The following is an 18,270-nucleotide window of genomic DNA, read 5'->3' as shown; positions in this document are numbered from 1 at the left end:
CTAGCAACCCCTCTGGCTTCCAGCCAGGACTCAACCTGCCTCCCCAAAAGGCAATAAAAGGGCAGCCCTCGGGAACTACCCAGGATGCTCATCTTGCCATACAGACTCTGTCAAGGCTATGGGGTGCTGTCTGCTTCAGGAACCCCACCTCTGCAAGGATGGCCAGGGCCCATATAAGCAACATAAGTCAAAGATATGGGATGCCACCTCTGCCAGGAACACGGACTCTCTGAGGGACCGATACAAGCATAACATGGTATGCATGTGTATGTGTATGTGTGTGTGGCACTGAGTGCATTTCCCATTAATTCTGCACATTTCTCCCCTCTTACACCAAAAAAATCTACGGATTAAAAAAAATAAACACCTTACTTTCCTTTATCTATAAAACATCAAAAATTAAGCCCATACATATACCCTTGTTGGGCTTTCACTTAATATTATTTCTGGCAATATTAAGCCACAAATCATAGTGCAGGCATTCCAGGTTACAGACAATATTCTCCAAGCTTATTTGGTCATAACATTGTTTATTTACTAGACTGCTATGTAGTACAAGTCAATCTGTGCAGGCTGGCTTTACAAGATTAAATTAGTTATATGCAAAGGAACTTACAAAGCAACTTAAAGAAAGATGGTTATCAAATTGCACACAGGCAAAAATGAGGATTAAAAAAAAAGATTTATTGCATTATGGATGACTACCATCCACCAGATGGTTAATCTGTTGTGCTTCAAAAACGGCAAAAATCACCTACCATTAATCAGAGCACTCCTGAGTCTTTCGAACACTTTAACAGCTGAAGGAATGTAATGCAACAAAACTCAGTACCAGACCTCAGAGAGGGCAGAGGAGACTTTACCTAACTTGCTAATCAATTTGATTCTACTCACTCACTTTTGTATCCCTTACTCACAAATACCAAGACAAACGTGCCAAATTGTGCAAGTGCAAGGTCCTGCACCTGGGGAGGAACAACCCCAGGCACCAGTACAGGCTGGGGGCTGACCTGCTGGAAAGCGGCTCTGCTGAGAAGGACCTGGGAGTGCTGGGGGACAACAGGCTGACCCTGAGCCAGCAATGTGCCCTTGTGGCCAAGAAGGCCATTGGTATCCTGGCGTGCATTAAAAGGAGTGTGGCCAGCAGGTTGAGAGAGGTTATCCTCCCCCTTTTCTCTGCCCACCTCTGGAGTACTGTGTCCAGTCTTGGGCACCCCAGTTCAAGATAGACAGGGAACTGGTCAAGCAAGTCCAGCGGAGAGCTACCAAGATGATCAGGGGATTGGAGCATCTCCCTTATGAGGAAGGGCTGAGAGACCTGGGTTTGTTCAACCTGGAGAAGAGAAGACTGAGGGAGGGATCTTATCAGTACTCATAAATATCAGATGGGTGGGTGTCAAGAGGATGGGACTGGGCTCTTTTCAGTGGGGTGCCCAATGGCAGGACAAGGGTCAATGGGCACAAGTTGGAACACAGGAAGTTCCACCTAAACATGAGAAAAAACTTTTTTCCTGTGAGGGTGACAGAGCAGTGGAACAGGCTGCCCAGGGAGGCTGTGGAGTCTCCTTCCCTGGAGACATTCAAACCCCACCTGGACATGTTCCTGTGCCCCCTGCTCTGGGTGCACCTGCTCAAGCAGGGGCGTTGGACAAGATGATCTCTAGAGGTCCCTTCCAACCCCTACCATTCTGTGATTCAATTTAGTTTAACGTTGCTGCCACCTTCCATTATGAATGCACAGGTTGAGACAATCTTCTGTTGAAACACAGAATCACAGAGGGGTTGAGGTTGGAAAGGACCTCTGGGGATCATCTGGACTAGCTTCCCCTCCTGAAGGGGCCACCTATACAGCAGGTTGCCCAGGACCATGTCCAGACAGCTTGCGCGTTATCTCCAAGGATGGAGACTCCACAACCGCTTTGGGCAATCCGTCCCAATGCTCAGTCACCCTCACAGTAAAAAAGTTTTTCCTCATGTTCAGATATAATTCACCATCTAAGTGCTTGCCTTGAGGTCTTTACATAAATGTGATACTCCTCACTTTTGTGAGTTTTGTAGTTTTACTGCAGTCAATAATGTCCTAGGTTATCAATGCAGGTCATTACCTTAACACTCCTCCACAGTCTCTCATGATGCTTTCACACATCTGTTTTCACTCGGTATTACATTCATATCAGTTTCAATAGTTCTGTTACTAATCTCTACGTATCCAGATTGAAAGCTGCAAATTCATCAACTATTCACATGTCCTTTGCAGACCTTTTATTGTGATTAAAGTATACCAGCTTTTTATTATGCAGACTGCTGTCATTTTAAAATGAATAATGAATGAGCTCATTCTGGTCTACCTCATCTTAAATTTTGTGACAATGAACTACTACTGTATATAAGGAATCAGTTATAGACTGTTACACTAAGATGACAATTACTATGTACAAAAGCAAAATATTCTATTTTCCTTTTAAGGTTGGAGCATAATTTGTTATTGTAAAAGAATTTACATGTAATGCAAAGGAGAAATTAAAACTGGCATAAGGGCTTCATCTAGAACAAAAATGTTTATGTTTCTGAGAACATCGATTAGGAGGTGTTTCTGACACAGAAATAAATGGATATTCCAAAGGCCTGAATACATTCAGTCAGCCATTTTGAAAAGTGTTTAAAAATGTAAGATCTCTGAATCATTATGATTACCATTTTAGAAAAAAACTGTTGAGAAAACATGACAAGGCCATCTGCCTGCAAAAGAAATAAATATGCTGAAGTGAGACCTGAAGCTGAGTTCAATACTCAGTCAAGGTAACAAATAAGAGGCAAAACATGCTTCAGAGAAGATTTTGGCTTCTTTTATTTCAGACAAAGGACGGACATCAAGCTGAATTTTTTTCTGAACACTGAGAATTCTAAACATTACCAGCTTTTGTGTCAGTTGCATTGCCAAATTTACTTTGTTCCTTGGTGACTGCATTTTTTTTTTGTTCTGCAAGTCTTTTGGCATTTCTTTTCCAACAGGTAGGGAAAACTGTCTTATCACCAAGACAGTTCAGAAACAGAATGCAAATAAAATAGCCTACTATATTAGTTCAGAGACAGTTAGTCAAACTAACATCAGTCAATCTGTCTGATGATAATCAGAACTGATGACAGACAGGAAAATGGGGAGAGGGGACCACACAGCAGACTATATTCATCTTTTTACTGATACTGCCTCATTTTCAGACTACCCACAGAAGGAATCTTTCCTCTGCTCAATTTTAACAGTTCTTCAACAGCTAGACAGGCACTCATCCTGCTTCATGTTAAACACCTTGCTCACTCTCAGCCTCAGCCACAGAAACCTTTCTCCCTATTTTAAGATGTTTGGATACATCTTTTCCAATGCTTGGAGCTCTGAGCTATCCAGGCAGTGTTATCAAATTAAATTCTGGACCACAGAAACTGTTCTGTAAGTAGGAACTCTAAAATCCTGTATTTATACTTTTGTACTTAAAATGATTCCACGTTTCATCTAAAAACCCATTCAAGCACATTCAGAAGAAAGTTAAATATCTAGATTTTTCTTTCACCTTAGATGCATCAAATCTTCCAAGTGTTTCTAGCAGCTTTACAACTTGTATTCTTGTATCTTCTTCACAGAAGAAAATCCATGAGGAGTTCCCACCATAGGTAACAGAGAAGCTAACAAAAGAAATTAACATTTTACTAATAAACTGGCTTGTGAACAGAATGATAGATTCAACCCACAATCCCCAAATATAAGTACTTTGCAATCAATTATTCTTTTACACAGAAACATAAACTTCTACTACTAACTTAGAATTATATATCAAAGGCTACAGTGAATGGATAAAGATATTGCCTCCGCTGCTATCTATTTATATAGCACCAGTTATTCCAGAAAGAAGGGAATAGAGATACATAAAAGAATGTCCACTCAGAAATGTATAGGTGCTACAGGTCTAACAGCCATCTATGAGTTCAGTTTATAGGTAGGTTAAAGTTACCTTCCCCATAGTACCTTAACTTTCTTCCAAGAAGCCCCACTGTTGGGCATCTAACACCCCTGCAAAAATCACAAAAACATCTAATAACAGGTTTTCTCACAGCTGTTTGACAATGATCTTAATCATCATCTGCAACTTAAAAACTTCATTAGCTTTTTCAGTACAGTGAAACTTCACAGATTGAAGGGACTCCACTACCTTCCTCAAAGCTAACACTAATCTCTATGCAGGATTCCTGACTCCAGAAAATTCTTGTTCCTCATTTCTCTACTCCTCCTACCTTAATTCTTCCACTAATTAGCAAAACAAAGCCTTCTTAATTCATAACATCCTAATGGTAAATACCTCCAATCTTTACTTGTCCAGTTTCCTCTGCATAGCTTTTACATTGATTTAATTAAACACATCATCTGAGGAGACGGATAAAAAAATTAGCATCTATAAACATTACAGATTTCTTCCTCTAGAGCATTGTCTACTGATGAAATCAGCAATGAAAATAAACAACAGAAATGTAAGTCAGCAAAAGTAAGTAAAAAAGGGTGATAGGATCATTTATGTTTTACGGAATGGTATTTACAAAAAAAAACAAACAACCAAACCAAACCCAACACCCAAACCCACTATCTGAAAAATACTTATGCTAGAACATGTAATACATGTAATACCTGCCTCTGCAGGTCTTTTAATTACATGCTAGAAGCACCAGATAGTTGTCAGGTGTTAAGCTAGTTCAGTCTTCTTTCATCTGGGACAAGTCATTGTGCTGGTTTTGGCTGGGACAGAGTTAATTTTATTGACGATAGCTAGTATGGGGCTGTGTTTTGGATTTGTGCTACAAAAAACAGTGTCAGTAACACAGAGATGTTTTAGTTACTGCTCAGCAAGGGCTTGCACAGAGTCAAGGCCTTTCCTGCTTCTCACCCCACCCCACCAGCGAGTGGGCTGGGGGTGCACACAAAGCTGGGAGGGGACACAGCCAGGACAGATGACCCCAACTGGCCAAAGGGATATTCCATACTGTATGATGCCATGCTCAGCATATATACAACTCGGGGAAGAAGAAAGAAGGAGAGGATGTTTGGAGTGATGGTGTTTGTCTTCCCAAGTAACTGTTACATGTGATGGAGCCCTGCTTTCCTGGAGATGGCTGAACACCTGCCTGCCCATGGGAAGGAGTGAATTAATTCCTTGTTTTGCTTTGCTTGGGCACACAGCTGTTGCTTTACCTATTAAACTGTCTTTATCTCAGCTCATGAGTTTCCTCACTTTTACTCTTCTGATTCTGTCCTCCTTCCCACTGCGGGAGAGTAAGTGGGCAGCTGCATGACACCTGGTTGCCAGCTGGGGCTAAACCATGACAATTATCTTCCCATAAAGCTACCTTTCCTCTGTGTCTTGCAATGGTATTTGATTATTCACTGCTTTCTGTTTATGATACTTCATCTGCTAAACTATAATAGCCAGAAGAACTCACAATCCATTCACCCTTTTAGTTCTTAGAAGCATATACTTGTTGCCTACCCAACACTGAAATCGGGGCAACTCTCTACCATTCAGGCAAGCAAACAAGATACAATCGCTGGGAAAGACACCTTCTAGCTGTTCCTTCTAAAACTTGCCAAACAAGTACAGAAAGGGTATGAGACATCCTCAGGTTTTAAAATAATGTACAGTATTCAATGCCCCGTGAAGACTGAAGGCTTTCCTCTCATGCTTTAGAGCTCAGCTAGAACTTTAGTAGAGAAATATCTCGATTTACATGAAAGCAGGCAGGTGAAGGGTAAGGACAAAACACTAGAATGACCCCATGAAAAGAATTACTGCATCTTGTGAATACAGCACATGCAAGTTCACAAAAAGAATGATCTGTTCATCTAGCTATTGATGGACAAACAGAATGATATTCAAGGCTAAGTATTTAAGGCCTGCAAAGAGTCTTTTGTAGATCTCACAGCACATAAATCTGGATTTCAGGTTGCAAGGAGCCATTGGAGATACTCAGGCAAGATCCAGTTTGGGGGTAATAATTTCAAAATGGGATTTCTTCTCTGCTTAATGAACGTAGTTGCTGAGAAGAGATGTTATGGGCCTTCTGGAAACAGTAAGGGTACTGTGTCATAAGACATCCATTGATGTATTATTACATCTTCTAAAATGAAGTACTTTGTCAAAATTAACCTGTGCCCAAGAACTAAAAATTAAGGATTGTCATAACTGTTTAGAGGCCTCCTTAAAAAAGCTGACAACTAAAGAGCTGAGGAAAACCATTCTTCTGAAAGCAGTTTTCAGGTAAGAATGTATCTTGTATGACAATTCCAAGCATCATCAGCTGCTGCAGAATGGGCTGCTCTCCCTTCCTCCTCTTCTGTCCACTGAGAAAACTAAACAGTAAAGCCTCACAACATCGGCATACTTCTAAACTACCCCATATCTTCGTTTTGCCAAAAGGGGTAAGTGGAACAGCAGACACAAGGAAATCCATGTTCCTGAATTCTCAAGATGGAAATCTTCCACTTAAGATTACTCTCCTGACTTCTGAAGAATTTTCTTCTGCTTTATCACACAAATGAGCATTTGTATTTTTGCTTCTGAGTTTTGCCATATTTTAAGAGCTGTATCCATAAACCCTATCACCAAGACATACATAATTCAGAAGAGGAGCCACTAGGTCAGTGAAATAGGACCTAAGAATGAAAAACAAAGATGACTGATAGTTGGAACATCATCTTCCAGTTTTTCAATTTACTTTAAGTCTCCTTCTGCTTCATTTCACAGTTTATATGTATCTCAAAGATAGCTACTACACAAGCATTATTTTCATGTTTCTATGCACACAGAAAGCAATGGAAAGCAGAAGGAAAGGCATCATGTCCTGCTACCACTCTGATGAAAAAACCTCAAGCCAAAACAAAAACATCCTCTGAATAACTCTAACAAATTATATTAACTAAATTAAGCCTCAAGAGGCTGCAGAGCCTCTGGCATCATTTCAAAAGCAAGTTTTAGGCAAAGAATAGCCTTCAGCACCATGGAGCTTTAGGAGTTTCTGAAACAAACATCATTACTTCCTGAAATTTTGCAATATACTATCATGTAAATGCAGCATGTCTTCCTCGGAGACATCTGCAAAAGCTAAGAAGAAAAGATATTTGATATTACCTGTCTTCTCTGACCATCCTAAGATGAAAACTGGCCATATAAGGTTCTAAAAAGATGTTGAAACCTACACCTTTTCACTATTGAGGCATACCACCTCTTAGAAACACTGTAAGCAATAAAAGATAGAAACCCCAAACAGGCAAAACTATTTATTTTTTAAAAATTATTTATCCACTTCATTCAGCCAAGTAATCTGAAAGGTCACAAGTTCTGAAATACCTCACCCCTTACACTGTGAGAAGTGGGATCAAATATGAAATTACAGATTTTTAAAATGGTATTTTTTGACTAGTTTACTTCCCTAATAATTTTAAAACTCACAATGCTTTGAAGAAGGAGTTGGTCAGTTACATTATATTATTGTTGCTCTTTCATTTAAAATAGCTTTCTCTTATTTAATGAAATTTAACAGAAAATTGTTTCGCAAAACAAACAGCAAAAAAATAGAGTAAGAAGGTGAAAAGATAAGGTTGCAACTTGCATTCCAAAACTTTCCCACTGAAAAAAGATGTCTAATTAATATTTATATTCTTGGTTACAAAAAATTCCAAAAGTAACTGGCATTCATTATACTTACTCTCTCATTAATGGTAATATTGTCCATGCACCTTCGTGCCCATCCATCTGATGAATAAGCAGAACCGTAGGTAATTCCTTTAAGAAAAACAAAAATATTCCCATTAAACTTGAATTATATGCACTTTTTTCCCTAAACACCAACTAATCTTAAAAAAATTACTCTGGCATGACTACTTAGTTCTTCATTGTTTTTTACCAGCAAGGAGACCTGCAGAATTGATGACTTAGGATAGGTACAAAACAAGGTGACCTACAATTTAGGGAAAGTACTTCTTTCGACTCTTTATTTCTTAACTCTTTGTTAGATACAAAGCTAATACATTTCAAGTTAAATGTTTTGTAAAGGTCCCATGAAATCAGCAATATATCATCCTAATTTCCTTACCACATCATAAAATCCCACCACTGTAAAGAAAGACTTATAAATAACGTAGGGTATTCTACAAAGGCTTCTGTTGGGCAATTACATTACACAGAGCTTATGTGAGAGTTCTACCACTCTATACTTTGCTGAGTTCAGCTTTGACCTCTCACGTTAACATCAAGACGAAAACCCATGGATTTACACAAAAATCAAAATGAGGAGTTAGCACTTTTTATTCCCGAAAAAAAATCAAAGAAGCTTCCTACAAAGGAAAAGCTTTTCATAAATTTCTTTGCTCTTTTGTTATCTCTTTGGTGGGGCAGATTCTGATGTCTAGCAGACAAGCTGTCATTCTGGGGTAGTTCCCAAGAAAACACCCTTTAAAACACAGTCCTCTGATAAAACAAAGTGCATCATTTATTCACTAGATTAGACATGTAAAAAGTGGGATATTTATACATATATCCCTCTACATATATAGGCAGTATCTTACTCTATTGATTTACTGCATTTGGAAGTACAATTCTCTGCTGCAGCATCATTAGAGTCTCAGCTGCCTCTACAAAGATCTAAATCCTTTGGGTTAGGTAACTGTACCAGTACTGAAGCAAAAAATCTTCCTGCCAGAAAAGCCTAGCCTCCCAGTTTATCTAAACTTCCTCACCACCTAACTACATCCCATTACAACAATTAACCTAACAAAGCACTGCACTTTAACCTAAATGATTTTATACTAGCAAGTAAATGATCATCCCACCTTTCCATTTTACAACCTGTTACGTGATTAAAGGCTCATCACCATAAACACAAAGCAGCACAGAGGAACAGTAACAGGGTAGGAGTGCCAGCAATGTAACTGGAGAAAAGGGAGCACCCTGACCCAGCTCCCCCCAAGGCTGTCCCAGGGGAGCCATAAGCCTGTCCAGCTGTGACCCTCACTAGCTAAAGAGAAGGAAAAGGCTCCCTACTCACCTTATAGCCTGACAAGGGGCTACTGCCTACAGGGGCATAGGACTCATTACAGGATTCAGAAGAGCACCTTGGGATGGCACAAACCTTATTACGAGATGCTTAGGGAAGACAAAAGACCAGGAAAAGAGGGATCAGGGTGGTTTGAGGAGGAACAACCATTGGTAAACACAGGGAAAAAAGCGGTTGGTCACTTGAAACAGATTGCTGGCTGGGAAGCTTGTCTGGCCATGCCCTGCACGGATCACTGCAGTCTGTCCTGTCATCTTAAATTCCATTTGTAACTGCTGGGCAGGAGGCTCTGTGTGTCTCTGTGTATTTGAAGGTCGGAGCGCCTGCAACTGGAAAGGGGACCTTCAGGGGAGAGTGGGGTGCATGCATGGTGTGTGTGTGTTTCGGTGTGTGTAATTGCTCATGAGCATCAAGATGGACTAGGAGTAGAAGAGGCTTGGGAGCCAGGTATCAGAGCAGCTGCAAGCCTGAGGCAGACACTGGGGAGACCAAGGGGCCTAACAGTTGGTTACTGAAAGAGACAGGAGGTCCCAGCTACAGGAGAGCCTCTGGGGTGCAAGGGTCAGCTACTGATAGTCTTGTAAGTCTGCACCAGGTACCAGAAAGACCCATTTGCATGTGTGTGTCTGTGCATGAGGCAACAGGGAAGCCAGGGGTCAACTAAAGGATACTATGAGTGTCTAAAGCTGCTGGGAGGATCCATAGCGTGTGCACGCCTGGGTGTGGGCATGCAGGAGCAGGCCTGAGCACCAGCAACCGGCCTAGCGCCGTAAGACACACAGCAAGCCTCACATGCCCATGCGCTGGCAACTGCAGAGACTGGGGATGGGAGACCAGCAACTGCACGGACTGAAGGTCAAAGACCAGCTAGTGGAGGCATCTATATTGTAGAGATGTATATTTATGTATACACGTTCCACAAACAGGCTTTCATCCTGACCAGCCCAAGTGAAACAAGGTCAGGACATTGGTGCAGTCTGTGTTTGTGAGAGTGCTGTGGTTTGTTTCTGCTCATCGAGGTGGGTGACAGCTTAAGTATGTACACACAGTGTGTGCTTGCGTGCTACTGGCCAGACCTGGGGACACTGAGCTGCAGCAGCCTCACCTCGGTCAGGCTAGCAGATTTGGCAGCTCTTACGACAAACCATCTTGACCTCTCAAAGGCCTAATTCCTTCCCACTTATACCATGCATATGCCAAATACTTTTGTTTGATGAATGCCTCCTATGAATATAAGCCAATTCTATTAACATAAAATTCACATTTAAACACAAAAATTATGCATTCTCTAAGGAAAGCTGTTAGATAAAGTTCACACTGCTTCCTGATTCTGTCAAGTCTGCCTTAAATCCTTTTTAAGGGTAGTTAAGCATAGCACCTAGAAATACATAAAACCTTCAAATTTCATGCACTAAAGAAAACATCTGTACCACTCTAAAGAATAACCATGTCCCTCAGGAGTGCATTGAGCCTATAAAATGTAATACTTTACTGTTTTTAAAAATATTTATGCCATTGTAAATGACCCAAATTGAAAAGAAACAATGCCAAAACTCTAATTTGGAGGAGGATATTCAGCTGCACCTAAAATATCAGTGGTTCTGATCTTTGGTTCTAGTTCAAGCCAACCTATCCAACACCTTTCTGGTTAATTTCACTTTACTGCAAAACCAAAGAAGTCCAGAGGTTTTTTAGCAGAAGTAACAAATCTTAGTAAAAGTATGCTTAACATCTGGTATTTCGCTAACCTGTAACCACTTCATGGAAAAACATTAAAATATGTTTGCTTATGGGATTGCAGATAGGAAGATAAAAGGGTAAACCTCTGTCTTTACAAGCATATTTCTTTTTACAAGCGTACAAACCCTGCAGTTATGCTAGTATTTGTATGCGGCCACATATTTCATGCACAATAGGAGCCAGACAGAGATAAAAGTAGTTAATATATTCAGTGTCTATATCACACTAAAGGCTGAAGTTGTATTCATTTTAGATACAAACAACATTTGCCTGTGCAAAAGGTATGAAGTAAATTACATAATCTAAGTAGCTGTACCATATACTCAGGTGTCATCTCTAACAAAAAAAAAGAACCCCAACCTAACTCTTTCCTTTGTGCAGATCAAAGGAATGATGATAAAGAAAAAGCACTCTTTCTGGAGATAATGTGATAGTTTTGCAAGGTATCTTTTCTTTTTGACGGTCACGTAAGCCTGCTCTCTTTCTCTACCCAACTTCCTCTAAAACATGAAAATACATGTCCTGTATACACCTTTCCTCCAAGCATCTCTAATAATGTATCAATTCTGATTTAATAATGGCGATGCTTAAAAAACACTGTACAGGTAGAATGGCCTCTTCCAAAGACAGAGGAGTGTCTCTGTTGCTTTTCCTTTCTCATTTTATGTATTTTCAGTCTGAACCTAGTGGAAGTGGACTGACCTATTAATTTTATTTATTCTACCTTCAGTACCAGGACAGAAAAACGGCAAAAAGTACCCGATACCACCTTTGGGGAGTGAAAGGGCAAGTGCAGGCTGGCTCATCAGGGGATGGCTAGATAGTCCAGGTAGTGAGAAGAAGCTTACACACTGTGTCTGTGTACAGGGATGCATTTGTAAGAGAGTTTCATGAGATACTGTATTCACTGGTTATTTTATCTTGAAACTGTTGTTTCAACAGTTACACAGCCCATATGGTTTCACACATATTAAAACTTTACATATGACATAAGTCAAATTTAATCTAAAAAGATTTTAATCACTTTCCAAGACCAAGAAACTATCCTCCCCACTTCCAGATTACAATTGCAAACTCTACACAGGAAAAAAAAACAACGAACCTAAGTGTGAATAAAGGGGTTAGATCCACATCTTCAATTCAAAAGACATTGACACAGCCTCATACATACCTTTACAATAATCTGGTTTTATTTACGCAAGTCGAAGTACAAAGATGCTAGTGACACTCAATTTCACAGCAAATCGTCAACAGAACTGAAACCAAACTTCGGGCCTTGAATCTAAACGTTAAAATACCTCTTGATTAACATGTGAAAAGCCTTGGGGAAACAGCATATTGTCCTGGTTTGGCCTGGGATAGAGTTAATTTTATTGACAGTAGTTAGTATGGGGCTGTGTTTTGGATTTGTGCTACAAAAAACAGTGTTGGTAACACAGAGATGTTGTTGCTAAGTAGTGCTTACACTGCTCAAGAACTTTTTCAGCTCCCCGTGCTCTGCTGGGTGCACAAGAAGCTGGGAGGGGACACAGCCAGGACAGATGACCCCAACTGACCAAAGGGATATTCCATACCATATGATGCCATACTCAGTACATAAAGCTGGGGGAAGAAAAAGGAAGGGGGGGATGTTTGGAGTGATGGTGTTTGTCTTCCCAAGTAGCTGTTACATGTGATGGAGCTCTGCTTTCCTGGAGATGGCTGAACACCTGCCTGCCCATGGGAAGGAGTAAATTAATTCCTTGTTTTGCTTTGCTTGGGCGCACGGCTGTTGCTTAACCTATTAAACTGTCTTTGTCTCAACTCATGAGTTTCCTCAGTTTTACTCTTCCGATTCTGTCCTCCTTCCCACTGTGGGGGAGTGAGCGAGCAGCTGCATGACACCTGGTTGCCAGCTGGGGCTAAACCATGACACATATCCAATGAAGATGATGATTATTCACAGTAAAAGAATTGCTAAGAAATAATTAAGAGAATTGCTAAACTGAAACAAGTATCTGATATCTTTCTGTACTGCATGCAATTTCATATTAATCTACCAAAACCTATGAGACATGCACAATTATTAGAGAACAAAACAGTATGGTGTAAAAAAAAAAAAAACACCAAACAAGAGAGCTAAGATTTCATAGACTACAAGGCCAAAACGTACCTCTGAGCACTCAGGATGGCAGGGATCATCCCCAGCTAAAATGGGACTTCCAGAGCAACAGCTAGGTCATATCCTCTAAGACCCCCTAGCAGATCTGTGCTTCCTTTCTTTTCCACTGAAAGGAAGAGTCCACTGAATTTCATCAAAGCATAACTAAACCTTGCCCTTAGTGTACGGTTTAGTGAGAACATGGTTTTTAGAAGATAGCTCACCACTATTTACTGTATGCCCTATGTGATATAATATTTTAAGACTCCGTACAAACAGATAGGGAACTGCGGTGAAATGCAAAACAATAATATAATATGTTTGCCAGTAATATGTTTATTGTTATATTACTGAGCCACCTGATCAAAGCAATTAGCAAACTTATATTATAGAAAAATACAGTAGTGTATAGGAATCTGCTCTTAATAAGTCCAGTATACTAGTATCTGTAGGTGCCTTGCATATATCCCTGTGCTTTTAAAGTTTATTAAACTGCCTCATGAAATGCAAAACTGGGGGCAGGAGTGAGAATCCTAACCCCTAGATGCTGTTGTTGAATTGCATAGTTCCAGAATTAGAAAGTTTTCCTAGTTTTTGCTCTATATGCTCTAAGAGCACTTAACTTTTTCCCTACACTGTTATCTTCCTTACAAAAATGAATACTAAGACACATCCAGAGCTAGCCTATCTACCCTCTTCTCAGCCCTCCCTTGGGAGGTTAAATAACCAAGGTCTTCCAGTCACCCGTTATGACTACTTTGACAAAGCAGAGCTGTGGAATACACACTGAAGTCTCCTTACAGCTTCATTTTCACAAACATACCACTTCTGTAGACACCCTGAAGGATTTCTAAAATGACAGAAAGTAAGAGCAAATCCCCTACCCCTAAACCTAGTGGGTTAGCCAATTTGCTAGGAAATGCCACCATCAAATACTACACTGTACACTATATCTTCTCTATATTCTAACAATTGGCTTCAACATTGAAAACTACAATACATATTTCAAATATTTTTCATGTTTTAAAGACATAAGTATCAATATTTGTCAGAGCACCAAGTCCAAAAATCCAGGGCAAAACATTACTTCAATATACCCCTTCAATAAAACTCATGAGTGATTTAAATTACTATTTTACAATACAACTGTAACAAAAGTACTTTGCTTCTGTTTAACAAGTCAGTTATTTGGGAGCTTCTCCAAGATGGCCACGGCCTTTTTAACATTTGCTCTATTTCTTTCTTTAAGCTGTTTTCATAGAACCATAGTATAGTTTCGGTTGGAAGGGACCTTTAAAGGTCATCCTGTCCAACCTGACCTTGAATGTTTCCACCTCTCTGGGCAACCTGTGCCAGTGTTTCACCACCCTCGCTGTAAAAATTTTTTTCCTTGTATCCAGTCTAAAACTAACCATTATCCCTTGTCCTATCATAACAGGCCCTACTAAATATCCAATAAATAGATGTTTTGTTTTGCTCCTCAGAAAGCCTAAAGTAATCTACTGTCTTCCATTAGAGAGAATCTCTACTTCTGTTCTATTCTCAGATGCCTGGTTATAATTTTTAAAAATAATTGAATTTTCATAATATATTATGTGCGGTTTTAAACGGTTCAGGGAAAAGCCATAGCAGTACCCTGCTTTCATAAATCAAGAGCAAGATGCTGTGTGTAAGTCTGTCATCAATTATCTTACATTAAAGAAAAGATGCAAGTGTTTACCCAATCATATGGAGGTAATAGCTGTAATTTAAGAGAGTGATATGAAGTGTTCCTGACTATAACTTCAGATAAAGGGCATTTAAAAAAAAAAAAAGAACACTTTTAATGAAGAGGAAGTGATTTTATTCCTTTCTTCCTACTGTACGTTACATCAAAATCCTCAGAACACAATTTAGCTGCCAGAAAATATACTTGAATGAACAACCAAAACACTGACTCCTGACTGCCTGCACGCTAGATCCAACAACTCATTGACTGGGAAAATAGCTACAATAAGTATTTGTATCTGAAGGGACTTTTTAGGCAATTAGCTGGAATATTAATCCTTACGCAATAAACTATTTCATCATCAAAAAGAAAGCTTTCTACTGCAACATATTTCTGTCTCAAAAACCTATAATCATTGATGTAACTTTGTCATGTGGGAACGATGCTGGTAGCCACTGAGTTTTTTTATTCTACTGGGTTGCTCTTCAACAATAGTCAGAGTAAATATCAGCATGCATGTTACAATGGTGGCAACTGCTAACATGCTGCCTAGAGTTCCCACAATTAGAAAATCAGTAAAAGGTCCAGTAAGGTTTTTGTGATCCAGAAATTATTCCCTTGTGGTCAGTAGTAATCAGTGTTAATTTGGTATACATTATGTTGATGTGACACCACAAGATTTTCCTCAACTACGAGTACAAACAGTTCTCCTGCAGCAAACTGAAAAACAGTCATACAAATAATTTATACCTGTGCACAGGTTTTCCATGATCAGGAGCAGAACATGTGTCGACATCAATACAATTGCCTCCAATCCTGCAGACAAAAACCTGAACAGATCAGGTGTCTGATTCAGATTGACCAGGACATGGGAAGACTCAAGAAACCACTAAATTTAAAAAAAAAGTCTATCAACCAATTAATTATGCCCCCCCAGTTAGTCAAAAACCATAAAATACTTCTAATTTCATCTATTTTAAGCTAGTCTGGGCTACATGTTTCAAAGATCAAAATAAAGTCTGGAGTCTTCCATTAGTGCTTGCTGGTAAGAGTTGTCAAGTCCTGACCTTTCAAACTGAAAAATATAAAAATCTAATTTCATTCTTGTAATTACTGAGATGTGAACAACATTCATAGGTATTGATCCATTTGAAAATTATTATAATGAATCTTAATTCCTAGAAAAAAAGGACTTATTTACTAAATAAAGTTCAAACCTAATTGCAGGATTGAGACCTAGACCAAAAGCAGCTCCTACCACTTCCTAAAACACTGTCTCATATATTCAATCTAGATTAGTCCATTTTTGTGCATTTTTTTCCTACTCACCACACTGTCATGCATCACAGAATGCACAAATTGTATTTCTTTGGGATGAAACTAAACCAGAAGATGTGCTGTAACCACTAATGGACTTCAGTTCACAGAACTAGTCCAAAGTAAAACCCTTTGAAATGCCATGTAACACCAGTGCTAGCTCCTCACAGCCAACTGCATTGTTCTACGTATTTGCTCCTACTGCACCAAACTACTTGCTAATGTAGAAATAGTCCAAATATTAGTCCAGATGTGCCAAGTGAGTATGGCACATCTGCTATACTTTCAGTTAACTGGGATTTAATAAAATAATAATGAAATAAATACACGGAATTTGAGTCAGTCTAATATTTAGTTTAAGCAGCAGTCTGACTTTTGAAAACTGAGACAGGTATTTGAACCTGCTAATCAAAAAGCGTACCTTTGGAAGAAGACACAATCAATGTAAGATTTCTCACCAATTTATTCTGCATCTTCTCTTTCCTCCCCTAGTATCCCCTATCTTCCTTGTTTTATCCTTTTGAGAGTTAACGATCACCAACATCCCAAAGTCTTATTTTGTAACAAGAAAAAAAAAAGTGTGGAAGAATCTGGAAAAGATTTGAGTGTTTATTATAATAAATGCTACCAGAGATGCGTATAATCAGACAGTAGCCTAGAATGACAATAATAAATTGCACTAAAGTGCCATTTGTTTGCTTATCACTTGCGTGAATAAAAACCAGTCAGGAATACTGTCTCCACAGCTCACAGTATGCAAGAATTCTGAACAAAAGCATTCATACAGAAGACAGACATGTGATATACAGTACACAGCTATTATTCATGAAAGTAAGTATTAATGGTGATCCATAATAATGTTGCCGACTGATCTGAATAAGATAATTTAGAATGCCTGTTTGAGACATATTTTGTTTTTAAGTAAAAATTCACCTCACACACTAATATTATCAGCCATAATACTAAAATCCATTCTCAGACAGAACATACATAAACGCTTCAAACTACTAAATTAAGCTATTTATGGGATTCTGTTGATTCTTTTATTATTAGAAAATTGTCCATTCAAAAATCTATAAAGTCTATTCTAACATTGGATGGTTTACAAATTCCACGTTGTAGACACAAACAGACAATGGCTTACTTCTGTCTTCTGCTTTTCCCTCCCTTTAGGCTATAGAAACAATATAAGCTCACTAACCTTCAACTTTTTATTGCAGTATCTACTGAAATTCTTAGCCTCACAGAGTTTTAAGAATTCCCATTTCTTAGTAGATTTTTATATTCACAGACAAATAAATCTGAAGCATTTTTCACTAACAGCAAGTTTGAGGCAGTCATCTCCCTAGATAAATTAATGTGATACGTGGGGCAGCAGGTCCCTTCCCCCCAGTAGTCTCTTACCAAGTAAACCTGAAATACATTTTCCAACTTAGGAAGAAGAGAACAAACAGGAACAGAACAGAAAGAAGCTTCCACAAGGCAAGATATTTGGTAAACAAAGAAAACTATTAACATGTACTGATTTTAAGGGTTAATTTTCATTATTTAGTAATTCTAGGCTCATGTATACTTGAGAGCAGCAAATAGGGCACTCTACTCAAAGATGACTGAGCAATTTCAACATAGCAGAGAGCAGTCACAGTGGAAAAGGAAACTTTAGATCAATCTCTTATTCATTCTTTACTAATAAAGATACAGCTTAGTCAAACGCTTTCATTCAAATCCTATGGCGTGTGCAGAGATTGCTGCAGAAGGGGCCGACAGGCACCTTTGCCTAAAGCACTTGGAACTTGCCAATTTCACATATATTTTTTTGTCCTGACATGACAAGTCATCTCTAAGGTGACAGGCCCAATTTTCTGCATACAAAAGCCAATGCAGTTATATCACGTCTGACCAGGAAAGCAGCTATATAAAAACAGCATATGATGTGTAAGGCAAGGCTGAGAGGAGCCCATTCGTCACTGCTAAAACTGTTACAAGATCTCATTAGTGCACTGTTATCCAACTTCTACAAATTCTTTCTAATCTTCTAGCATTACAGCGTAGGTAAGTTTTACAGTTTCAAGCACAAAATAGTTAACAGGCTAGACATCGATTTTGCTAATAATAAAGCCAGTAACTGTCAAAAGGACTCTGGTACCTTTGCAGAATAAGCGTGGGCATATCGGAAAGTCAGAGATCAAACAATTAAAACAAAAAGCCAACAGAACAGCTGGAGAAAGGCAGAGATAAAACAGAAATCAGTCAAATTTGTGAAGACCTGCAAGAT

The 18,270-nt window shown here is 39.1% G+C and overlaps 1 protein-coding gene across 2 annotated transcripts in view; it reads right to left on the bottom strand.

Annotated features, from left to right (window-relative positions):
- B3GLCT (beta 3-glucosyltransferase) overlaps positions 1 to 18,270 on the bottom strand; it is a 65,939-nt gene that overhangs the window by 24,229 nt on the left and 23,440 nt on the right. For both annotated transcript variants that reach the window (XM_075084624.1, XM_075084631.1), the window contains 2 exons: positions 7,744 to 7,820; positions 3,567 to 3,678 (listed from right to left, as the gene is read on the bottom strand). In XM_075084624.1, the coding sequence (XP_074940725.1) occupies positions 3,567 to 3,678; positions 7,744 to 7,820 (189 nt within the window). The remainder of the gene's footprint in view (positions 1 to 3,566; positions 3,679 to 7,743; positions 7,821 to 18,270) is intronic.

This window comes from Phalacrocorax aristotelis, chromosome 1 (assembly GCF_949628215.1).
Source record: "Phalacrocorax aristotelis chromosome 1, bGulAri2.1, whole genome shotgun sequence".
NCBI lineage: Eukaryota > Metazoa > Chordata > Aves > Suliformes > Phalacrocoracidae > Phalacrocorax > Phalacrocorax aristotelis.
Note: the sequence above shows the minus strand (reverse complement) of the source record. Positions and strands in the feature narration are given on the sequence as shown.